Source organism: Harpegnathos saltator, unplaced genomic scaffold, assembly GCF_003227715.2.
Source record: "Harpegnathos saltator strain DR-91 unplaced genomic scaffold, Hsal_v8.6 scaffold845, whole genome shotgun sequence".
In the NCBI taxonomy this organism is placed as follows: Eukaryota; Metazoa; Arthropoda; class Insecta; order Hymenoptera; family Formicidae; genus Harpegnathos; species Harpegnathos saltator.
Window position 1 is genome coordinate 126746 of NW_020230699.1, and position 26487 is coordinate 153232.

A 26487-nucleotide genomic window follows, 5' to 3' on the forward strand; every position below is an offset into this window, starting at 1 on the left:
GAGTTTTTCCTTGACGCGAATATTATGTATATGTGTGTGTGTCGTCATCAGACACCCTATATATTATATTACATTACATTCGGGACGACGGGCGAAGCTCTAAAATCGGGTCACGATGCGGCCCGCGTCGCGTCGCGTACGCGGAAACGCGGCCGATTTTCCGCGACGCATCGCGACGGCGGATCAGTGTGGGCGGCGGTGTGATGTACACCGGCGAGACGGTGGTCTCTCGCGCATGGAGGCTTCTCGCGGCGGTCTTTCTGTGCATCAAAAGCGACGGAGAAAGAGAGAAAGGAGAACACGCGCGCGGCTTCTTGGCATCAGCACGCCAACGCGAGCTGGCGAAATATCGCGGGACAATAAACCTTGAGAGAGAGGCGCGGGTGCGCGTTATTTTCGCCTGCAAATCACCTCGCTCACGCTCACGCTCACGCTCGTTACGAATCGCAAATCCGTTTATCAATCGTCTTCGGTACATCGTCGTAACGCGGGAAGCACACGTAATGCGTCGCGCGACCCGTTTTCCCGCGCAGATTTACGACGAATTTTCTGCGTACCGGAAGAGCCGCCGACGCGCGACATTTTCGCGCGGATGACCCGCCACCTCTGCTATTCCCGGTGAGCATGAGCTTCGCAATGAGCGCATGCACGCGTGCGTGCGTGCCTGCGTGCGTGCGTGCGTGCGTGCACGCAGGCACGTTTGCGTGACGACGAAAGCTCTCGCTTTATGCATCCTCCGAGGACGGCCGGCTGGCTGGCTGCTTGGCTTTTTAATGGCCGTGATATTTCATAGTTAAGAGGAGTTAATTAATAACGCGGGATCTCTCTCTCTCTCTCTCTCTCTCTCTCTCCGCCTCTTCTCTCTCACGCGCTCGAGCCGAGTGCCAAGAATGTAACCGACCGATGTCGATAACGAGAGGCGCATCGTCGATCTTTCACGCATAGCCTGCTGTATTTCTGTTCATTTTGGACGAACGAAAGTCCCATGTTTGGCAATTACGTAGCGTTAATTGGTCGATAAGGAGCCACTTGCGATCGATCGTCGAGCCGTTGTTCGCCGGAAATGCGAAGAGCACCGGGACTTTCGCGCGGTTTTCTCCCGCATCGTTCGAAACGACGCACGCGCGCGAGAGAGGCCTCCCGGGTTTCTCGATTCCGCCGTGTCTTAATTGACAATGCGCAGGGATCCCGAGCGGGGGCGCTTCGTAGCTCGTGGATCTTGATTAATGACGTGAGATTAAGAAGCGCGCGGCCGCCAAGAATGTTGTAACGGATACCTGAGAAATTCTGCACGCCGAGCCGAGCCGCGCCGATCCTAAGCGTACGCGGTTCTCGGGCGACGTTTCGGACGTTAACTGGCGAAAATCGCTCAGAGCTCGCGATTTATTCTTCCAACGACGTGCGCTTCGTCACCTCTTTCTCCTCAGACCGCTTCGCTTCCTCAGACGAGCGGACGTCCCCTCGCGGACGTTCTCCTTGTACGAGCTTCAAATCCGCGTGCAATATTCGTCGAAGCTGCCAAACGCGCAGGCTCGATTAACTGCCGCCGGGACAGATCGGATCGATCATTACCGCTGAATTTTCACATCGCGGGCATCACGACGGTGAATCACGCGAGACGCGAGCGCGAAGCATTTCGGGGCACGCTCGCGCGTCACTCGAGTTCGAGTAACAAGGGGCGGCGCTCGCCGCGGATAAACGTTCCGAGACTTACGGCGCTCTCTCTAATTGCGGCTTCGCTAATTAGCACTTCCATCGCAATCGCGCGATTATTAACAGTTTGGTACTCCGGTAATGAGCTCCGACGTTACGGCGTCCGCGTGTAACCGAGTGCTCATCTCGCGCGCGCGTTCCACTTGCGTCGCTGTCGTAAAGAGAGAGAGAGAGAGAGAGAGAGAGAGAGAGAGAGAGAGAGAGAGAGAGAGAGAGAGAGAGAGAAAAGAGGAAACCAAGAAAACGTTTCTCCACCGCGAGAGAGAAGTCCTCTATTTCTCTCGCGTTAACGCGAAACGTCGGAGATTCTTGATAGCGCAATAACGAGGCATTACACATTAAGCTCGTGGCGAATTAAAAAGCCTCTTACACGTCTAATAATCGCCTTTTCCACGCGTCAGCGCGGAACCGAGCGAGACCGAGCGGGTGCACACGAAGGAGTGCACATGTGCAAGGCACGTACACAGTACGATATGCGCGTGAAAACGCACAGACACAGGCACACAGAAATACACAAACACGCACACGCACACGCACACACACACACACACACACACACGCACCACACACACGCGCACGCACGCACGCACACGCACACGCACACACACACACACACACACACACACACACACACACACACACACACACACACACACACATATACACACACACTCGCGCGACGGATCGCGTTTGATAATTCAAGCGGTCGTCGGCGAGAAATTCGCGGGTACCTTAGAATTTGTGTCAGATCCTTAATAAAATATCCGAATGTCTTGCTCCACTTCTCGGCTGCTCTCCGCTATTTTTAATGGGCTCCGTAAATTCCGTTGCTAACGGATGCCGTCGCTGCTGCCGACGCCTTTTGGCCAAGTGTTGTATCGCGCGCGCGTGCTATATTTTCCAAACGGTTTTCTCAAAATAAAAAGCTGGATCACATCGTGTATCATCCGTAAGCTCGCCGAGAGCTTACGTTGATTGAACGTGCCGGCGAAGACGAAGACGGAGACGCTTCGCGCGCGCGCGCGCGCGCGCGCGTGCGACTTCTCCGTTACTCCTCGCGAGAAAACGCTTCGCGTTGGAGATCGAGAATAAGCTAAGAATACGAAAGACAAGAGAAATGATGTACGTTCTCGCGCTGTCACTCGATTTACTCCCCCTCCTTCGTATATTATTCTACATACCCGCTTATCCCGTTCCGCGCCTCCGAGCTTTCGTATTCATAAGCGCCCGGATACGCGTATATTTGTATGCATGCTTCTTCAATCGTCACGCGCTCGACGTTCATTCAATTAGCGTCGAATTCTCGACGATATCTCGGAAATATGTAGATAGAGAATCCGGAGCGTCGGATGTGCTGAAACATTTCCAGCCCCGGTCGCTGTCACCGAGTCGACTTGAACCGTACTGTTGCGACACGTGTATGTGTGTCTGCTGCGTGTCTGTGTGTGTGTGCGTGTGTGTGTGTATGTTACATATAACATTTCATAACCCGGTTGCGTAACGGAGGTATTGTGCTCACTGTATGTAACTGTAAGTCGCGCTACGGTCACTCGCTTGCCGTGCCTTTCGCGCGTGCGAGGAGTAATTAAGAGAAAGATTCAAGACGAGCTTTACCTTCCATAACGAACCGCTGCGCGGCCGCAATTTCGCCTCGCTTTGGCGGTTTCCGGCGTTTCCAGACTCTCTCGCGTGTTTAAGACGCTAGGTGACACTCGCCTCTCGCACCTGTTCACATAACGACGATGTGACGACGATCACCTTGCCCGATCAGCGCGACTCGCTGCTGGTATATATGGTAACGATTGAAACGCGTGCGTGCGTGTAAATCGATTTCACGTTCGTTAGAAACTCAATTTCATTTGCGCCCGATAAGAGCCGGCATGACGATGCGACGCGTGAAATATGGACGCACGATGAATGGCGTGATCATTACTCCTGGAGAGGTGTCTGCGCGTTACGTCGCGCCGTCGAGTTCAAGTCGACGATAATTCTAGAATGAACGCACGTCTCTGAATTCCTAACGCTAGGATTTATTCCTGAGATTTGTGTATTATCCTGTTATCCTCCGTAAAGAAGATTTATTTATTTATTTATTTAAGTAGGAAAGCATTATCCTCTTAAACACATATAAATGCGGGGAGAAAGAAAGAGAAGACAAAGTAAGCAGCGGGTGAAAAAGATTTCTCGAGAAAGAGAAAAGAGATGGTAATTATAATAGCAATAGCAAAAAATCTAAAAATGCTCTCGTGATAATAATTATAACGATGACGATAATAAAGTGCTCAAACTATCGGAAAAATGTGTTGTTAACTGTTACTAATTTAGAAACAAATTTTAAAGCCGGTCAATTAAGATCTCCCTGGTTTCCCGAGGGGAAAGGAGGAGAAGAATGAGCAGTCGTTCCTGGATTGCAATTTAGCACTTGGAAATTAAGAGCAAAGTATACATAGCACATCAGATATCGGCCAGTTATCGTCTTCCCGGAGGTGCGCGAACAATTAAGGCCACACAGAGAGAGGGAACCCTCCATCCTACGTGGCGAAATTGCGAGCGGAAAGTTCGTGTAGAATCAGTCAGCATTTTCAATTCGACGATTTATTTTACACGATGGCGGCTGCGATAATAACGTGGAGTTTCTTCTTTTCTGTTGCAGGGGTACGAGGGATCGCTGTTAAAAGTCACGAGTAAAAATGGGAAAACAGCGTCGGTAAGTTGCCAAATTGGCGGGACGTCTCACCGACGAGTTACGATTTTAACGCGCGCGCGCGTTTACTCTTTAACGTTCCATTCGGAAAAGCGCATCGGTGGCTTTTAACGGGTGCGGGGTAAATCCTGCCCTAGATTTCGCGCGAACGCCGATGTGCGGCGAGAGCTCGATGTTGTTTCGGTTGTACGGCGTTTCTTCATGCACTCGACGAGACGAAGGAGAGATAAAATTGGATCTCGGCTTTTCTCCAGCGAATTTCCAGCTGTACGTTTCGAGAAAATTCCGAATCAATTACGTGGGGAGTGGCGAAATACCTTCGCTTTCGCTCTACTCCCCCTCTCCCCCTTCTCCCTCCCTCCTTCTCTCTCTTTCTCTCTCTCTCTCTCTCTCTCTCTCTCTCTCTCTCTCTCAAATGCGAATACTCTCGGGGGAAAAAACGAATGGGAAAAGTTGGTCGGGTTCGACCGCGAGTTTCGATCGAATTCTCGCGCCGCGAGGGATTTCACGTGATTTTGTACGCTTCCGGCTATTCGCGCCTGTCGATTCTTCATCGACCCCGCTTTTGCTGACGGCGAGATCCGTGCGGCACATTGAATATCGATAATGTCTCACATCACTCGTCTCGCGTAAACTTCCCGCAAGCCCGGCGAAACGGTTGTTTCGTGGATCACGAGTTGTCGAAAGTCGGGCTTCCCCCCCGCCCCCTCCAGTCTAGTCGGTCTAATCGTCTCACGGTCGACATCCGAAAATTCTCAAATGCATCATCGCGACGACACATATATCTAACTAGATATTTCCTGTTTATAAAAAAAACGACGAATATCCAGTTACGTCTCGCGCAGTATTGCGCGAAAATAGTTAATAATCTATTTTGATAATTATCACGGTCGACCGCGACGCGTGACACGGATCGCGCATTTAGATACGTGTATATCGGTGTATAACAACGTTTTAAATTAAAATAAAATCTGCACGCGAGATGAATCATTTTACGCATTGGCCGGCTCCGCGGCGAAAGTTAAAACGGCGATTATTAAAATCGTCGCGCGATCATTTTATTGGCAACTCCGGCGTCGCCCTCTCTCTCTCTCTCTCTCTCTCTCTCTCGCGCGCGCGCGCACAAGCGAAAGCTCCTTTTTCTATTTGTTCAAAGCGCGCTCGCGCGTTGATTACACCGAGTCACGAAATCTTAAAAATACCTAATCAGTCGACAGAGAGAAATACATCAAATTTCATCATGCCGCAATGCCATCGCACGCTACTCTCAACCCGGTATAATCCCCCCGAGATAACATTAATTTATGCGGCAGGGCGCTGGGATCGGCGCACGCGAGCGCGCACCGACGCCGTAAAATCCCTAATCCATAAAGCATTAACATTTTCTTTTTTTCTTCTCCCTCCCAACCGTATTCATTTTACTCGCAGGCCTTTATTCGCATCTCGCGCCCGCTCGCGCTACATGGAACGGCTTTCTAAAATAAAACCGCGGCGATCGTATCGACCACGAGAGAATCGCATTTCACCCGAGGAATGTCGAGCAGCGAATGCTCGGAAAGGGAAAAAGGGAAATTAGGATGACGAGTGTGGCGAATGCCCTCGTCTCGAATGCTACTCGAGCCGCGATCCTTTGGAGATTACGCTGAAAAAAAGAGTAAATAGAAAAAAAGGACGACCGGGGGAGTGAAGGGGAATTCTCGGGCGAATTCTGTCGCGATCGAACTGCGATCGCAGTCAAATCGAATAAACATCGAGAGGCGGGTCGGCGGGTCCGACGTGAGAATTCGTGTTGCAACATTTAGCCGCGATGGCGGCAGGTTAATGGAACCGAAACGCTTTTTGTGTGCGCGATGTAGGTATTGCTCTGTTTTTTAACTAGCAGAAGGTTGACTCGATACGAGTAATTCTGCCTGATACGCGAGTGATTTCAAGCTCCGGTTGGGAGGTTAAGCGCGAATCGCTCGGCAAATACGAGCGACAATTTTTGTCGGTCAGTTTTGTTGGGCCAGACCCGCCCGATCGGCCCATTGAACGAAATTTTCGGCTTGTTTTGTGCAAACAACCGATTAACAACAGAGGAGCCGAGAATTTTGCCGAAAGGATAGTTAGTTCACCGCGTGCAGGTCGCGGGAGTCGCGAGTTCGTTTAGCTCGGCTTGTTCTCGCTGAAAGATTCTTTTGTCTTTTATTTCTTCTCACGGTGCACGAGGGACACTTTCTTACGCAGTTGTGAGATTCACTGTTCGGTCATTTTTCGGATCCACGCGTCGTCGCAGGATTCGCGGCGCGGAGGTGAGGTTTTCTCGGATTTCCCTGAGCCGCCAGGCTCTTCCGGTTTTATTTGGATTTCCGCGAGCTGTTACTTCCACCTCACTTTGGAAGTTCGAACTTCGCGTGTATCTCGAAGCGTGCATCTGTCGATCCACAGTTCCACGGATTCTCGAACAGATAGCAATCCTCGCCCCCGAGCCTTCCCCGACATATCAGCTTTCACTTCCGCGGATCCCGAGCCCCGATTTTGCAGGTCGCAAAAATTAAACGTTCCTTTGGTATCAGCGATCGTTAGCAATCTCACCCTCCATCTTTGGCGCGCGGAAGTGCCCAGGCGCGAACGGCGTCCCGTCGTCGCGTAAGAATTCCAGAATCCCAGAATTCCCTCCCGATTACTCGATTCCAGAGAATGTTTTCGCATAAGAATTCCACAAATCCCGAATTCCCTCCCTCCGATTACCTGATTCCAGAAAATGTCTTCGCACTACGGAAGCCTCAGGTATCGGATATCAAACCCGGAATCCGGCGCGGTGTAAAAATGCTCACGAGTCGGATCTAAATCTCAAAACGATTCAGCGGATCGCTCAATCTCGAACATTGAAAGCCCCGTTCCTCCGATATCAGCGATCGCCGCGAAGTCCCAAGCTCCATCTCCCGATCGCCCCGGCATCCGGAAGCGAGCGTTCTCCTCGCTCGGCCGTCGCGTAAGAACGCATCCTCGCAGCCACGCATGCGAGCTTAGCGGTCGTTAATGCAACCGCTGAATATTTCGCGGTGTAACAAAGTTAACAACGTGTTTTCGTTGCCGTGCGCGCGCAGTCTGACCTCGTTCGCTGCAACCAGCGCGGAACGTAAACGACGGCGGCGGCGGCGGCGTAATGGCCGACGGTGATGTAATTGGATATAATACGAGCAGAATGCGAATAAAACGGCTGAAGGAACCCGGGGGCCGGGAGGCAGGCGGTTTCCGTGTGAACGGTGCTTAAGCCTCCTTGGCCACTGGCACGGTTGGGTACGACTGTGCGCGCGAATCGATACCAGGCTCGGCCGGGTCCGACCAATCTTTGCGCTGTTTGTTCTCTTCGGTCATCGCCGCGAACACGACGCGAGGCGCGGCGGCGGCGGAGCGAGGCTTTTCCGAAACAACGCGCGGAGATTTTCAAATGTCATCTCGTCGGGAGCTCTCGCGTCGTCCCACCGGCGCAATCTTCCTCCGCCATCTCTCTCTCTCTCTCTCTCTCTCTCTCTCTCTCTCTCTCTCTCTCTCTCTCTTTCCGCGCGCGAGAGCGCGTTCTACCGCCATCACGGAGTCCGGCACAAAGCCCCTTTGTAACCCGCGATGATGATTTATCAGCGAGCGCGAACGCGAACGCGGTTGCAGCTCTGCGAGTCTCCTACAAACGAGGATTTATCTGCCGCTGATCCAATCGAGAGAGATCGACGCGGCCGTTCTTCCAGCGCGAATTAAACTCGATTTGATTTCGGATTAGCAGAGGTCAAGCCGGCCGCGGCGCGCGAGCGGCAGGGAAAGGAGCGGCATCCTTTTTCCGCGCGCCCGCGCCCGCGTCGGTCCGATTGTCTCGAGGAGATTTCAGGTCGCGCAGCGGAAACCGCGCGCGGTTAATTACTCTGGGCGTGCGATTCGACCGACGACGAACGAAGCGACGGGCGAGCGATATTGCGCGCACTCGCACTCGCTCGCTCGCTCGTTCGTTTGTTCGCTCTTGGACGAATGTCCGTCTGCGAGAGGATTTTGCGTTGTACAATCTCGTTCCTAGGATGCTTGCCGCACATTCCTTCCGATGAGAAGTTAAGAATTCCGCACGCGCATGCTGCGGGATCAGGTGAGAATATTCACGCTGACTGACAGCTGGGTATTTCGATGTTGATTTTTCCTTTTCCATTTCCGCGCGTGCTTTCATTCCGTGCGCAAGTAATTCCGTGCGACTGTAAATTTTTCAGGAAGTCGCTATTTTTTTCGAGCACGGTACTCTCCTTTAATTGAGGTCGTCGCGCGACACGAGCGTAGTAGCTTGTCGACGACGAAGTTAACGAACATGCCGTCTCCCCGCGATCTTACGGTAATCCCATTATATTGCGAGCGTTCTCGTTTTGACGTCGGGAGCTCGTTCGAATGGTCGTACCATTCACATCGATCGCTTCCAATCGCCCCGTCGCGCGTCGGCCTTTGCAACCCGACTTTATTCCATCGCGCCCGGATTGATCGCCGACTTTCCCGTGAGAAGGAAAACGCGCTCTCCCAACAACGACGTTACGTCGAAGTGAGTTTCGTCCTCGCGTCGACGACACATTGTCGTCACGACGTTTCATACACAGGCCGGCATCCAGCCTCAACATTTAGTAGGTCAAGGGTCGCCGAAATTCCTCCATCGCGTATCCCACACATATTCCATAATATCTACATATTCGCGTGCGTCGGCGTCGTGACGTTTGATCATTTCAGAAAATAGCAACGATATCTCGTACATACTGTTTTTACTTCCACGCGTTCCTATGTTTCACGTTACCGACACCATTTTGTGAAACTGAATGTTATCCGAGATGCCGCCGCGACGCTGTTTCTTCTTTATGATCTTTGTAGGATCTGGTGTAGGAATATGTAGAGACAATACTTGGCCTCGATCAAATTTGTCAAACCAAAGAATTCACCAGTTCTCCCCAACAAGAACGTACTCATCACGTCTGGGTCTTTCATACCGGCCGAGTCTGCTTCCCACAGTGACCTCACATCGCAAGATTATGAAATCTCGCGTGTCACATCACGCGACCGTGTGATTTTTCCGCCAGCTTAGTCAGTGCTTCTACAACGACCCGCTTCATTTCTTCGGTTCAGACAAATTTGACTGGCGAATGTAAAATATTCAGTTCATTTTTATTCCTGTCCCACCTGTGAGCAAGAATACATCACTTTATCTCGTATCTTTCGTTTATATATTTCTCCTAAAGCAAATGTATCACCCATCTCAAATGTCAAAATGACAGATTAGCCGAACGATCAACAGCCACGATGTGCACGCACACTCAGAAGCGACGCGATTAGCGCCGATTAGGAAGGTCAGTGTGGCTTAGTGCTCACAGAGAGCAATGTCGCGGGAGGCTTCCTCCGAGCCTAACGTAGCGCGAGCGGCCTCTCTAAACAATTGCGAGACGCGACGCAGTGTCTCCGATGTGGGCGTTATCATAATTCCCAGGCCCTTCGATTACACGCGATTGCGCGGCCGAGCGCGGCGCGCCTTTACCCTGCGCGCCGGGGTTCACGTGCATAATTGCATGCGCATTTGCATGGCCGTGGCTGCGGCGTATGCGCGACGAGAGTCGCCGTCGCCGTCGTCGCCGTCGCCGTCGACGCGTCGACGCGTCGACGGCGACGGCACAAAGAATGCTGGCGCCCGCAAGAAAAGCCGATACGCGTCGCGGTTCCGTCTACTCGTATATATCGGAGCTCGATATACAACGGAAAAAAATATATATGAGCGGGAGAGGGAGGGGGGAGAGAGAGAGAGAGAGAGAGAGAGAGAGGAAGGAAGAAATCGATCGTGTCCGTTGGGCGCTGCACGCATGACCATTAACCTACATCGCATCACGATACACGTATTGATAAAAAAAGCGCGCTCGCTCGTTCGCGAAACGATGTATTACGGGTTCGGCTCTATTCCGTGTCCCGATAAGGATCCCGGAAATTCTCGCGTAATGCCACGCCAGGAAGTGCGGCCGGCGCTGAGCGTATCTAATTCGCACCGATGGAGACGGATTGGAAACTGCGGGTTGTTCGTCGCGGAGGACTCCAACGCGGATCAGGATCAGATCGCCGCGGGGGACGGCGGGGGATGAGCGCGAGCGCAGCACTGAGAGGAAAAAAATATGGTTAATCTCGTAAAGCTTCATTCGCAGTGATTTTCGGCGTCGACTGTATATAGTCGTCCCCGCGTAGAGGAAAATATTATTCTACCGCTGAGGAAGCGATTTACTTGCCCTCCGCCGAGTAACGGTTATCCTCAACAAAGGATATTTCCTCGGTAATGTACTTGAAAGGATGTACCCATCGCAGATTTCAGAAAAGCTCGTTATCGCGCGAGAGAAGAATTTATGTCCCTTTCAGGGATACTTGTGCTCTGTAGAGGGAAAAAGGCAAGCCGGATTTTTACATCAATTTAATATTCTTCATCGAGGAAGCCTAAAAAGCTCGGAATGTATTTGACATAGATCATTCGTCATAGATTCGCGGACAGATAAATTATAAAGCACTCGAAGGCGGGGGTACTGTTGGCTTGAAGATGCAATATGCATTTCTCTGTGCGTGACAGAAAGGATAATAATGGGCGATATGCGTATGAGGTTATTGCCACCGACGACACGACGGGGCAACGCCCGCTAGAAAAATGGCCCTCCCGACTGCAATTCTTCCCTCGTGCGGTTATAGTTACGGATAGCAAGTGCTTTTTCTCAGTGCGCCGCCGGGCGTCACCGTTGCGACAGTCTCGGCACCGGCTGTTGAAATGTCGCTCGGGTGAAAGTGCGCGTCCGTTTTTCCGCTTGCGCTCTCCCGACTCACCGCCGCGTCGCGACGCGATCAGCTTCTGCGGGGAGGGGGGGGGGAGAGGGATCCTCTGCTCGCGAGGTCTTGTTTATCGGTAACTTAGCGATCGCTCATTAACGGGAGCGGAAAAACTTTTCGTCTCTTTCAATTACACAAGAGTAATGGAGAGAAAGTAGAAGAAGACAGATCAAGGTAAATATTGCTTTTAACGGAGCAACGAGATACAACTTTTATCTTGGCGTATATCGTTAAGATTATCTCCCTAGATAACACGAATGAAATTTCGAGCTGTCGCTCGTTGTTTGTAACGGAGTTACGAACAAAAATCTCTACTCGTTGCTAGCTCGCTTTAATATTATAATTATTATCTCAAATATGTCCAGCTAATCTTTCCGTTTTGCGCAACAACCTTCTTCGCGACACTAATAATTTGACGTTGTTAGATTTTTTGCGGGTGTGATGTAGGAGAGGAACGGAAGAAACGTCTCCCTCGTTTGTATTTTTACGTATTCATTAACCAATTATTATATCACTATATTATAAACGTATGAAGTCAAGTGTCACGATCGTCCGACTCCTTTTATTAATATTTCAATGATAATCTTTTGACGAACGATGAGCGCGGCGGCTAAAATTTGTTGAATATTATTCAGGGTGGTAAAATCTTAACGACACATGTCAAGATGAAGTCTCGTTGCTCCGTTGAAAGCAATATACACCGATGTAAATAAATACGTGTGATATATAAAGCAGTAAGCAACGAGATTCGAGAGTTCCCTCTCGCGCGGAGAGTAGCTTGCGTGAAAATCGTTTCCACAGAATTCAATCCCACATTCGCGTTACACTCTTGAGTCATTAGTCATGTTTTCCCTCCTTTTTATTCCGGTGCCGAGTTAATTCCACCGGCGACCTTAATTCGATAATATGATTATAACTTTGGCCTCAGTGACCGGTGATTAATTCTCGATCGAATACATTCGCGACTACACGTAAGTCAAGAGGGAGTTTCTCAATGTTTCCGATGTTGCTCGCGCGATAATCGGCCTTGGGTATCGCGCGTTTTATCGTTTGGGGGAAAATGGCAGACCTCCCCCCCTCCCCTCTCTCTCTATCTATCTATCTATCTATCTATCTATCTATCTATCTATCTATCTATCTATCTATCTCTCTCTCTCTCTCTCTCTCTCTCTCTCTCTCTCTCTCTCTCTCTCTCTCTCTCTCTCTCTCTCTCTCTCTCTCTCTCTCTCTCTCTTCGACACTGTTTTTTTCGACATTTTTCAAACGAGCTACACGCGAAATTTCGTACTTTACGCGACGGAAACTCTCAATACCCCGTTGGACGTGTCTAAATATACACCGACTTTTTTTTCACGGTGATGCGTATCGCGTGCTCCACGTGTCACAGTCACACACGCGAACACGTGTCATGACAAGGACACACGCGACACGTGCGTCCGCGTGTGGCGCGAAACGTCGCGGGGAGTGGCGCTTGTTTTGCGTTCGTACATTGATTTTTCGTCGGGATATGTTCGTTCGAAGACTCGGGGCTCGCCGAGATCGCGCACGGGCCTGCGTCGGCGATCGGCGGCGCGGCGGAGCGTGGTCCTTTGCCGATACATTGTAAGCGCACTGGCGCCGCCGAGGAATTGCGCGCAACATTGTTGCGGTGGCCCCGGTCCCGTCAAAGGACTCGCCGCTTGTCAATATCTTCATGTAGAAAAATCATAGCAATATGGGGCAAATTGCATTCGAAAGCTTAGATTAGCTTCTCATAAGGGGAAGGCTTGGAGGGGGGATCGGTAATTTCTTTGTTACAGTTCAATTCTTGTGATACAGTGGTGAAAACTTGACCGGCTTCCTTTTAATTCACGTGAAAGTAGAATGTGGAGAGGGTGAAAACGAATGATAGCGCAACTTTTCTCAATCTCGATCCGAATGAATTAAGGGGAAAATTAAGCAATTCCTATTGTAAAAAGTACAATCTGTTTGATTTGGTATTGTTTTTGGATTGTTTTTAACGGAGCAACGGAATATGACTTTAATCTCGATATATGTTGTTAAAATTATTACACTGAATGATATTAAAAAATGTTTGCTGTCGCTCATTGTTTGTTAAATAGTTAACTGAACTGAACTGAAAAGGAGAATGTGACACTTAAACGTAAAATAAAAATTTAGCTGAATATATTCAGTCTGGAATAATAATAATAATAATAATAATAATAATAACGATATCGTTAAATCAAAACAATGTGCGCCAAAATAAAGGCCATATCCCGTTGCTGCATTAAAAGTAATATTTATCTTCACTTCTTATTTGTCTCATACACACAGTTTACGTTTTTATTGCACACTTCGGATATATGAGAGAACTAAAATACTTCTACTAAAAAAATCAATAATTCGTCTAATTATAGTATTTATCAATAATATAATCCGGAGCATTCAATTATTCACCGATAGTGACCCACGACTCTCGGTCAATAGTTGACAATTATAGACTGATCAAGCGACGATTAATTCTGCTGTAGCGTATGATTGTTCTATATGATTCATATCGACTCCAGACAGCAGACAACAGAAATATTTCATTTTAAGAGGAACGTTTTGCGAGACGCGCTAGACCGAGTGTCTTTTACACAGTATTTTAGTTCAGTTCACGAGGCTCTTTCGCGCCCCGATTGCACTTGGCTGGAGAGGAGGATCCAATTTTATTCTTTCGGATGCATGAATATTCGAGGGACAACTCGGGGCCGGAAGTGAGGAGAGCGGGTAACGAATCCGACCCTTAACGATCGGCCATTTTTATCTCGCGCTCGTCGTAGGAATCGACACCGTCGATTGCAGCTGGTGCAATCGCACGATGCATTATGAAGCGCGGGTAAGCTAGCTACGTAGGTAGGCAAGCAGGCAGACTCGCCTTGGCGGAGCGATCGTTAGTGCGGATTGATTCGCGCGTCCTCGCGTCGCGACGCCCAGTGTCCTCGTAGCTCCGTTAATTCCGTATGAAATCGATGGAATCGATGCCGTCTACCGAATAAATCAGCGGATGCGCGCGCTCGCGCAGATAAAAAGGCGAGATGTGTGCCGATAGGCGTGCGAGTGAGCGAAGGAGAGGGCAAATTCGCGTTAATAAGGCCGCGATGCGAAACGGTAATTTCGATTGCACCCGGGCTTGTACTTTTTTTTTCCCGCTCGCAATAATCGTGTCGACGAGGTGGAAGCGAGCCCGCTTCGGATGGTGTATATAATCCGAGACGAAATTCGTGACAGAAATTTATTGGTAATCTGACGAGTGGCTTCGATTGATTTACGCCTAATGAGGGATGCGTTTGTCAAGATTTACGAGTGGATTTGCGCATATCTGTGAGAGTAACTTGGATTATTTAAGAACGTATTAATAGTTGTTGCTTGCAAAACTGCTCGCACTGTGTGATCTCGAATTAATTTCAATTACATCCGAGCGTTTTATTCGAGCTGCGTGTGATATTGTATTTGCACGCACACGCACACACACACACACATACACAATCGCGATTAAACTCATATTTAATATAAAATTCAAATTGAATATCAAGTCTGACCATGTCTCACTTGAGACGAGTTTCACACTCCAGTGGCGATTATCAATACAGGCAATGTCTCGTGGGTGCAATTCTCCGTCTTGAAACTCGTCGCGAATTATAGATCGCAGCCGAGGCGGGCTTCGTTGTAAAAAAAAAAAACCTAATAAATCGTCAAGCATACGCGACGCTTGTGTTAGCCTCACACATTCTTCATCGCGAATAATGCGATAGACGTCGTTCCTCGAACGGGGCAACGCGCACGAACGAGCGCAGAAGAAGCGTCGAGGCAAGTGCAAACTCGTTCGCCCTTCGTCGACGAGACTAACGACGACGACGACGAAGACGGCGACGGCGGCGGCTCTTTCGCGTAACGAGCGGTCGATTAGAGAAACGCGCTAATCACGAGACGCGCGGCGACGAACGAAACGCTCCTTGTTGCTTTTCTTTCTCGTTTCAGCCGGTGGGATTCGTGACTTTTCACACGAGGGCAGGCGCGGAGGCGGCGAAGCAGGACCTGCAGGTAATAGCCCTTTTCTCGCAGGCATCGCTACAATCGCAGGTGGGAGGAAAAGCGAAAAGAGATAAACGGCAAAAGAAACAAAAATGGAAGGTGGTGGATCTTCTCTTCTCGCGCACGGGAGTCGCGGCTGACGCGCGAGAGAGATCGATATATCGACACACATACACACACACACACACACACATATATATATGTCATCATATACAATTTTATATATATATATATATATGTGTATATATATATATATATACATACACAGTGACACACACTCGTACAGATATATATATGCCCGGCAGTTCTTCTGCGTTTTTGTTTCTTTTTTTCCCCTTTATTTTTTCTACAGACTCCACCCAACCTTAGACTCCAGCTGGCACGGGTTAATGCTACCTAGCTCTTACCTCTATTAGTTACTACACCCACGACCTCTCTGTCTACCTATCGAACCTGTTCATTTTTCTCTACCGTAGTTTTTACTCTATCTATCTTTCTCTATCTCTATCTCTCATTCTTTCTCTCTTTCATTGGGACCAAGTGTAGTATTACCTTTTGTCTCTCTACCTGTATACGTACCAAGGCGTATTGTATTAACGCTGCACCGTGTGACATTATCGTTATATATGTATATATATATATATATATATTTACACATATATATATATATATATATACACACACACATATATATATATATATGGTGTTGTTTGCCTTCCGACAAGCGTATCATCTCGTTGCATATACGTATATTTGAGCGCACGCAGAATGTAAACTTCGTCATGTTGCGGTCCGCGCGCGAGTGCTTGCATCGCGCGCGTGTGATGTAATGGAACGTTATTACGTGTGTACCGCGCGGCAAACAAACGCGGGAACGCGCGGAATCCGCACGCGGGTATTACCGACGACCCGCGCGAATGGGCCCTCTTCAAGGGTCCTCGGGAAATAAACTCGAAACGACTGCAAATTTCACAGAGCTTTGCTGCACTTGCGTGCAGTTATCTCAGACTCGAGCTTCTCAGTGCGGATATATTCGCTCGCGTTCCTTCCGTTCGCAACGTAAACTTTGTCCCTTCAGATCGTAAACGCCGCGCGCGCGATCGATACGGGGAAAAGTATCCGGCCGTGCGCGAGACACGAATATATTTATATGTAACGCGTATATATGTATCTGTAAATACATATACCTACGGGGCGATCAACTTCGGCTTAAAAATGGTGCCTTCCCTAGGGCGCGCGCGTCACGCGACCGCGCACGCGTTGTGTGATTTGCTGTGCGTAACTCGCGGTGACGATTATGGCTTTTTGCCGCCGCGGTCGAATTTTCTCTTACGGCCGTTAAAAGTTGGTCACCCCGTGTATAGCTCTACCATACCGTTGCAACTGACCTCACGCAATCTGCAATGTTACATAACCCGTATGGCAACGGTATATAACTACTACGAACGTACCGCGTAGAGAAACATCCTTTTGTCGGATGGACACGTTCGCTGGAAACACCCTAGAACGTACTAACGAGCGACCCACCTTACAAATACACCTACAAGGAAAGAAACGGACACACACACACATACACACACACACACACACATATACTGACACTCACACACTTACACTTGTGCTAATTTCCCTCCCAGCCAGTAATCCCGTATTATTATTACACCTCCGTCACTTTTGTCGCTAGTCATCGGTGGATTCGATCGATCCTTTCGGTTTTATTTCGCGCACGTGCCAAGTACGCGCCGTCACGATCGTCGAGTCGTCGTATTCGGCGTTGCCCATGTGAGACGAGATTTTCATGATTAAACCAACGGTTTTGATGCGGATCTGATGTTTTTTTTCCCTCATGCACGCACGCGTACGCGGCTGAAGGCGATATTCGCTGTTCCGTTTGTTTCAAAAAGCCCATATCGAGTGGATTTCTGCATTTATTCACAAATTGCTTCATCATGGTGCGTATCCTGTGCGATTCGTTCGTTTTTCTGGGAGTTCGGTACATGCGAGTGATTCAATCGGAGTGAGTGATTCATTTTTACATTTGTCAATGCGCATATTAGATGCATTGTCGCGTCTAAATTATTCCGCGGTCATACGTCGCCCGGGCCGGTCGGTTGAAAAAAAAAAGAAAAAAAAAAAAGCAGAGAGAAAAATGCGCGATGTAAGCGAGTTATTTTGACGGAATTTTTTAGCGTGCGAGTATGATTCACGCGATATCGATTAGCGCCGCTATTTTCACGAGCATCAATCTGACTCGCTTGCGCATTGAACTGCTCCGCACCCTCAAAATGGACGAATATCGCGCCGAAACATACGGGAAGAAAATCAATCGCGTGAAATACGGAGAGAACGGAGAGCGATCGGTAACGGGCCTATCGATATTTCCCGTGGGTACTCTCACGACGCGTTAAACAACGCGTTAAACAACGGCATTAAACAACGGCGGAAACAGCATCGATGGTATCGGCGCGCCAGATGCGTCGCGCTGCATTACGCGGAAAAAGCTTTCTGCACGATACATCGCATAAATGTATAAACGACGTAGAGCAGTGCGCGAGCACTTTTATCGCGCCATGAATGTAATATCAACTTCCGTCCGATCCCGGGTGTTTTTATCGAATTCGAAAATTATCTGCGGTAGCGATATCGGTGCTCTGGTCGATTCCTCGAAATCACGATACTTCATTTTCGCCGCAAAATCACCTTCGGCACAGCGACGAAGCCGGCTAGTGACGAAAGAAGAGCTCTCTCCCCCCTCACTGTCTCTTTCATCGCTACTTCTTTTCTCTTCTCTCTCTGTCTCTCTCTCTCTCTCTCTCTCTCTCTCTCTCTCTCTCTCATCTCCGCCCACCACCCCACCGTCCATCCACATGTGCTCCCGATTTACTAATTTAGGGAATCTATTTGCAGCAGGGGGTTAGATTCGATCCTGATATGCCACAAACCATACGTTTGGAATTTGCAAAAAGTAACACAAAGGTTAGCAAACCCAAGCAACCAGCAGCTGCAGCAGCCACCTCGCACCCCGCTCTGATGCACCCTTTAACGGGACGTAAGTATGCACCGCCACTCGTTCACTCGCTGGATACGTCTCACTACTATCTCTCACCCACTGCACCGACTACAAAGTGTCCCACTTCCTGTTGTCACTCGGCTCTCTCTCTTTTTTTTCAAAAGATTTTTTTTCAACATATACATTACCCTCCCCTGCCCCTCACACCCCGGCCCTTTGGAACGACCCGTCTCTCTAGCCCCGTGAACGGCCCTTTTCGCTCCCGCGGCGAGATATCTGAGATCTCGCCGAGGATCGACGTACGACAACCGATCGAAGTACGAAGGACGAGGGCGCTGAGGAGGACGAGGAGGCGAGGGTGAGTTTCACGCGCGGCGATCTGACTCACCCTCGCCGTTCCGAGCGCCCTTCTGCTTGCAAGCCGGCCGGTCTCTATCCCGTCGGGTGTGTCTACGAGAACGGGGCGCTCACGTCGTAATCGCTCGTAATCGCTCGTAGCGACCGGCGGTGCGCGAAGACAATGGCGCGAATGATCGCGCTCGTTACGCTGGGGTATCGACGATAACGACAGCTGTCTGTCGGGCACGGATAATCTCCGATTTCCGTGGCGGACACGAGACCGTGAAACGATCCCGGGCTGTGAAGTCGGCCGGTCGGGCCGCGCTCTTGTTATTTTGTCACGCGCGAACGACGTCGCACGTCGGCTCTTCGCGCGTCGGTCGCATCGTTGCATGTTTTGCTTCGAATCGCGGCGACAAAATTGCGAGCACCTTTTCGTGCGGAAGACCTTTAACAACGACGCGCGCTCGGTAGCCGATAGGAAAATTTGTCTCTCGAGCATCGCGAGAGAAACAAATTCTCTCCCGCCGGATATCGGTCGCGAAATTTGAGGAAATTCGAGGAAAGCGCCGCCCCCCCCTCCCGTGACTTTTACGGCTCACCGACTCGTTCGCGACTGACTCGATTTTTCATTTGCCGTCTTGAACTAACGTGAAAGAAACACGATAACTTTACTGTTCTCGTCGTTATATTTCCGTTGCGCGTAATGTTACAGTTGTGCGAGAAATAATGGTATGCTCTGTCAGACTATCTCGAGCAAGGGAGATCACAATTATATCTTGAGAAAATGTTACACCAATTAAATCCTGAAAAAACACGCATCAAGTTCTTGCGATGTCGTTAATTCGCCGGATAATGCAGGCGAAGTCCTTTTTAAAATTTATCTCGGGGGAGTCTTCTTAGGGTTATTATTTTCCTTTTTTTACTTTTTTATTTCCTTCTCTTCTCTGGTGTTTTGCCGATCAGTGTGTTATTTATACCTCATTGTGTAAGTGTCGCACGTGCGATTTACGATACGACACGTCGAGAAGAACCCACGACGTTTAGATTTGAATAAAAAGCATCGCGCGGCCGTTTGGCCGAGGATCGTGCGCGATTTGAATAACATCGATCTGTTCTTTTTTCTCGGTTCGATCGACGACGAACTGCGCTCCGCGAAAGATCCGTTAACGTTCCGGTAACGCTCGCACGTGGCCTTCCAGCGTACTTCCATCCGTTGTTGGACGATCGTATCTCACATATATATGTACATAATGTGGGCATGCGTTTCTTTCGAGGTTTCCTGGGTAAAAAAGTTTTCCGCGTTATTATCGACGTTAAGGACTGCACAATGTCGATCATCTGTCCGTCATACGTTACGCGCTGCACCGTGCGGACAGACTGTTGTATGGATGAATGGATGGATGGATGGATGGACGGAAGGTGTCATTCGCGCTGAATGTCGAAAAACGATGTATTTTTTAGGTACAAATTGAAATCGAGTCCTTCATTTTATATCGCGCGCTATTTTACGCGCAAACAAATATTCTCGGCAACTCGATAAAAAACAAGAGGAAAAATATCGCCGCTCGCGACAGGATTCCGTTTGCCGAGCTGAGGGAGAGAATTCCGTCGGTAGACGGGACGGGAAGAAACCGCGGGGGGAGGGGGAGGGGAGGCGGATTTTTCTCGCTCGACGATTGACTCGAGCGCGTCAACGGCACCGCGAGATTATTCCGAGCGAGCTCGCGATTAAACGACTTAATGGCGAGTGTATAATAATACACGATCGCGGGACGCGACGAGCGGAAAATAACACACACGCACACACACACACACATACACACATACACCACACAGAGCGCCGGGGAGATGGAAAAGCCGCCAGACTACGTTTTGCACAAGAGACGGGAAGAAGGGTGGTAAAGGAGGAGAAGAAGGAGCAGAAGGATCTCTCGCGCGAAACGCGCGACCGCGAGATATACAGAGTGTGTGGATTTTAAGTGGCCGAACACAAGTCCCTCCACAGATTCAATTCAGGACACCCTGTATACACGCAGACGGATCGATCGCGCGGATAATGTCGCGAAGGAGGCAAATAAAGTCGAATACATCTCGCGCGGAGAGACCCGCAGAGTTCTCGCCCGCGCTCGCGATAAATATGTATTTGTGTCATATCGCGAAAACGGACTCGCTAGGACATACGTAAAGCGCATCAGTTCCCGAAGAAGAGTCGGCAAGCGCGATAAATCTTGTCCCGTCGCACGCGCTGTCTGATTTCTGTATCGGGGTGAGATACAGGCCGCCCGCGTGTCTTTATTTCCATAATGTGTTCCGCGACGCAACGCGCTGCCGCTTTTGTCGACAGTGTCAGTGACGAATGACGCTCCGCGACATCGGGCGGTTATAATGGTCCCTATAATATAATAAGATCCGCGGACGAAGATAGAAAACGAGGTGGATTTGAAAAATGTCACCGCTGGTTTCCGCCGGTTGAACTTCCTCTCTCGCGCCGTTCAAGTTACTCGAGGAAGAGAGAGAGAGAGAGAGAGAGAGAGATGAGGTATTTTTTACATCCATTTTTATATCGTCTGTTATTTATGGATTATATTATATATTCATATGTGGTATAAATATCAATAGTTTCTATATTATACATTATTACGAGCAAAGCGACTCAGCAAAGCGTCCTGAGGAATATATTTTGCTTTTATGCTGGCCGATATATATATTTCGGCCTTATATTTCGGTAGATTGCACTCGAGCAAAGGTATCAATTAGATAGAAGCATATCTTGGGAAATACGCCACGCTGCTAAAAGTCAAATAATTCTTTAAAGTCGTCCTCGAGTTTCTGCAAGACTCCCTCTCCCCCGTGTTTGTCGATACACTTTCGGTCTGCGAGACTCGTTAAAACGATTGCAATTCGCGCAACTGCTACTTTTGCGCGAGACTGAAAACACGTCGGAAAGGGCCAGCGGAATAAATAACGACATAAATAAGTAACGTTACCGATGCAATATTCCGATTACGCGGAACAAAAATGTCCGTTAGCGCGAAAGGAAATAGAAGGAGAGGAGGGCTTCCCGTCGAATTTGTGCTTCATTTTGCACCGAAAACACGAGCGCCAAGCGCCGAGACAAAACGAGAGCCGCGCACGCGCGGGGGTAATAATAGCGCGTATAATTTTTTCAAAGGACCTTGTTATTTGAGGGACGTTTCCCGGAATGGCGAACTCTTAGCGGCGCGACGCGGCGCGGAAAGGCGAATTGACTGTTTAATCGACTAAAAATTGCCGGTACCGACGGTACTATCCGGCCCGGCCTGGAAGCAGCCGTTAATGGCTTTCTTAATATCGCGCAAATAGACCGTATCCGTAGCGGCGGGAAATTTCGCGGAATAATTTCGTTTTAGGTGGTAGCAATTTCGTACGCGATGACCCAATTTCATCGGGCACCGTACACGCCACCACGCCACCACGTCAATAAGACATAATCGAACCGCCTCGATCGTTCTCCTCCTTCGAGAACACGCCTTTCGCGATTAGCGACGGGAAGCCGAGGGAAGATTCCAGTCGGCGATTAGTTGTTTCGTCACGTTCGTTCCGCTGGAAAACGGACGATCGGCTCGTCGGCGGCCGTTCAGAAAATCGCTTGCGACACGATCCCGCCTCGACGAGGTCGCGATCCGACGAACATACGGCCCGAGGCCGCTTCAAAAGTCTTCGGCTCCGGTTTTCAATGGCTGCTGTGGCATCACGTATGCGCGCACGGGTAACACGCCGATGATATCGGACAGTTGCTGAACAACGGCGATTACTCGGCTGCTCGGCTGCTGGTGACTTGTTTCCATTCCAAGCAATAAGGTCAAACGGACTACACTCGGAAACGGAGCCGAGCTTTTCGCGCTCGATCGAGTGTGATCGCCGAACCGCGGGATAAATCTTCAGAATTATATTAGAATGGACGGACCGTGGCGCGTTATGCGCCGAGAGAGGTACGAGGGCGGTCTGAAAAGTTCTCGGCCTAACAATGAAAGAAAAATTTTTTTCGCCGTGAAATATGTTTTATTTTTCAATGTAATCTCCTGAAGCTTCGATACATTTATTCCAACGTCTATCCAATAATTCAATACCATCGTTAAAGTGTGATTCCGGAAGGTTCTTTTCGCTCTGGTGGATTCATGTTTCATCAACAGTTATGAGACGACGCTTGAAATCCATTTTATTTTGCTTAAAACTGTTTTGACGAAAATGTCAAGCCAAACACGCTTGAGAAATACGCACTCGGGTGCGTTTTTGGTCAATCGTTAGCAAATGCGGCACCCCCCCTATCTTGCACGAAGCTTTTTCAACTGGTGCTACTACTCGAATGACTTGACAGATCGAATAAAATTTTACGTGGGTTTGTATCAGGGATGCCACTTTTCGATACAATTATAGTTTGACAGTTTCTAATGCCATGTATGTGTCAGGTCAGGAGAACTTTTCAGACTGCCTGCGCAGATCTCCGCGTCGCCGGCGAATGATCCGGTCGATTCCTCGATTTCGCGCCGCACGGGAGGTCAACGAGGTTCATGATTATGACGACATGCGGCGTTTGTCAAGCGGCAGAGTGTCAATCTCTGCTGCGCCGGTAGACACAACAGCGCACAGTCGCGGACGCGAGACATAAAAGTTATATATAAATGCTTCCGCGCTTGATAGATCTCGGTGTTCGCCCCCGTTGCCACAAACGTTTCCACAAACTCGCGGAGTTATATTCGTCGGAGCCCTCCGCGAGGCCGCCTCGAGGACGACGCTTAGGTCGGCTTAGAATTTATCCGTGGTAATCGTTGCGTCCCGAATCGAATTTCAATGTAAACTGCGGCTCTGGACTAGATTAACATCGCGGCGCGCGCAACATGCCGGTGTACGCGCGCCGCGACCGAAGAATTCGCTGCTCCTTCGCGGAAACAACGACACGAGCAATGAGCTCTCTCGTCGTTGAGCAATTTGAGCGGTTGCCGAGCGGCTGCAAGTAACATAAGGCGCACGAAGTAGCTCACGAGTACGGTAAACAGCGTGAGCAGAAAATTTCGCGGCGCTCTCTCGTAAAATGAGTCGCGCGCCAACCGGATTTATCTCGTAGGGCGAATTTACTCGGCGAGACAAATCCGCTAACTTTCTCGCTGCGACGCGCCATTTCTCGCCACACACACACACACACACGCGCGCGCGCGCGCGCGCGCGACACTTTTGTTCTTCTTCAGAGCGGCTCAATAAGAGCGCGCGCCCTGTGTGTGATGAAAACGTGTTGGATCTTTTATATCGCCAGATCAGTATCTTTCCTGTGAATACCGCCATGTTTTTTTCTGCTTTTTTCTTTTTCGTTTTTCAAACGCAGCGAATCCCGCACTCCGCCGAGCGCAACGCGCAGTACGCAAGAGTTGGCAGGGATTCTGTAACGGCCCCGGTCAGTCAGTCAGTCAGTAGCCATTCACTTGCGCGGAATTCTCGCGTCGATAATAAAATGTGACTCATACGGGAAGTTTCTGCACTTTGATCATGCAAATTCCGCGCGGGGCAAAAATGCGGGCGTGTGCCAGCTCCGAGAGCGGCGGCTCTCAACTTCGTTAGCGTAACGAGTGCGCCTCCTCCCGCGAACGCACCGAAGACTTTTTACGACGACGCGTCGCGCGCGTGTTACGGACCTTTTGCTCTCCTTTGGGATTACTTCGCGCGAACTTATCCGCCTCGCGGGTGTAATCCTCTCGCTCTTGTCTCTCTTGAAGCGGCCTCGCAAGCTCGAACTTTGGAAGGACGGATAATGAGCCGCACTCTTCGATTAATTTCCAGTGCACTTTCGCGAAATTTTAATTGACGCTACGAAAATATAATGATGCTGATAATAATAATAATAATAATAATAATATCTTGATTGCGCGCGCAGGTGTATCCGTTGTTGAAGATCGCGGAACCGCGATAAATAAATGAGCTTCTTCGGCATTCTTGTCGCGAGGAGAATCGATCTCGCACGGGAGATGTTCCGCGGGATTCGTCGTTAAAGTACGACACGACAGAAGTGGGAAATCTTCTTGTACGTTCTTCTTCTCCGTCGCACATCGGCGAGGCCCGAGCGTGCCCGCGCTCGCTCTCGCGATTGAGAGACACTGGTATGTTGCGCGCTCATATCAGGAGTTACGCGACGCTCGCGCGCGAGCTCAATAAAATTTATGATCGTTACCTATAGCGTGCGCCGGTGAATTATTGAGGAGAACAGTCGTAAGGAATAATCAGGTCAAATTGTATCTACGCGACCGCCGTTGGCCGTTAATGTCCGACGTGTTGTTGTTGAATACGTTGGTCTCACGAATGTATCTCTGCGTGTTTTCCTTTGCCGAGGTATCAGGGTGTTGGGGTAATCAAACAGTACGCTTGCAGTACGCACGAATGAATATTTGCAGGTACAAGCCTGCACACGAGTCGCCCTGAGAGAGGCCGGTGAATATGTTAATATCCGCATTTCCAATCATCCGAGACGACCCCGTTTCTTCCCCGGAGGGAAAGAAAGGCCGGTATCTCTCGTAATCGCCCCTTGTTTGCTCTCCATTATTTTACCTATCATTTTCTACGCGCGCCCAATTTTTCTCTATCGAGCAACGTCTCAAAAATTAAATCTCGCCTTCAACTTCTACGATAATACGAAAATATCGTAAGTAATCACGAGAATTAATAAGACGCACTCTCTCGCGCCTTATTAAAGCTTATTTCTCGAGTATAATTTATAGTCCCCGGATTAACGAAGCAATGCTCCTGCAGATTGAATAAATTCAACATTTCGGCCTGACATTTATGACGATTGCAAAGTCGCTAAGGTGCTATAATTGCTATCTATTTATAATCCCGGGGATTAACAAAGCAATGTTACTTGAAATTAATTAAATTCAACATCTCGCCTCTTTGACATTTACAGTGCTCGCAAAACCGTCAGGATATTGCAATATATATATCTGCTTATAAAGTTGCTCATTACTCCCACCCACCGTTGCTTCAGACTCGCGTCTGACTTCGCTCGCAGGGCAGATCGCGATCGACGAAGAAGCGACGAAGGGAGCCGACGAGGTTTGTCGGATTAAGATTCCAAGTGGTGGGTACGCGACGATTGGCTACACCGAGATTCATGATCTACTTAACCGAGTCCTCCACGGAGCGCATTATTTGCGCGCAGCAGGGAATGCTAAGCTCGCGGTTTTTCCGCTGGAAAACCACACGCTCGGTTGGCTTTTCGCACGCTGTGGCGGTTCTCTCGCGGCTCTTGCCCTGCCGTTGTCCTCGTCCTCGGCCTCGACGCCGGCGATGTAAGCGCGGTAAGCCGCTCCTTCTGTGTAACTTGAGCGTTTGCACGAATCTCGCGGCGAGACGCGTCGCGAATTCGACGCGAAAGCGATTCGCTTGCCGTCGAACGGCGACGCGGGGGACGAGTGTCGTTTCCCCCGGAAAATATTTCCATCTCTCGAGGAATAGGAAGGGGGTGGGTGAGAGATTTTTTCGACACGCGCACGTCTCATTCGTCATTCGTTCGTACGACTGCGGCACGTGCGCGGGAATAATTGCCGACGTCGTCCGTAAGTCTGCGGGTTGTCGCGTGATTGGCGACAATAAGCGGCGATGGGGCCGGCGAATCGCGTCTACTTATTCTCGGGGACTTTGCCGACGGTATTATTTCTTATTTATTAGGTCGCTTGTATTCTTTTCTTAAACGTTGAATTAAATATCGCGCGGAGATTCCCCGAGATAATTGAATCACGATGGCAGAAGAAGCTGGCGGAGGAAGAGGAGGGGAGTAATAAAGATGAAG

At 49.5% G+C, this 26487-nt stretch overlaps 1 protein-coding gene across 4 annotated transcripts in view; it reads left to right on the forward strand.

Annotated features, from left to right (window-relative positions):
* Positions 1–26487, forward strand: part of LOC105185566 (protein couch potato) — a 113618-nt gene that overhangs the window by 61322 nt on the left and 25809 nt on the right. For 3 of the 4 annotated variants that reach the window (XM_025307333.1, XM_011145171.3, XM_011145173.3), the window contains exons 3-5: positions 4367–4420; positions 15269–15331; positions 18230–18371. In XM_025307333.1, the coding sequence (XP_025163118.1) occupies positions 4367–4420; positions 15269–15331; positions 18230–18371 (259 nt within the window). The remainder of the gene's footprint in view (positions 1–4366; positions 4421–15268; positions 15332–18229; positions 18372–26487) is intronic. The other variant, XM_025307334.1, reaches the window with a different exon arrangement.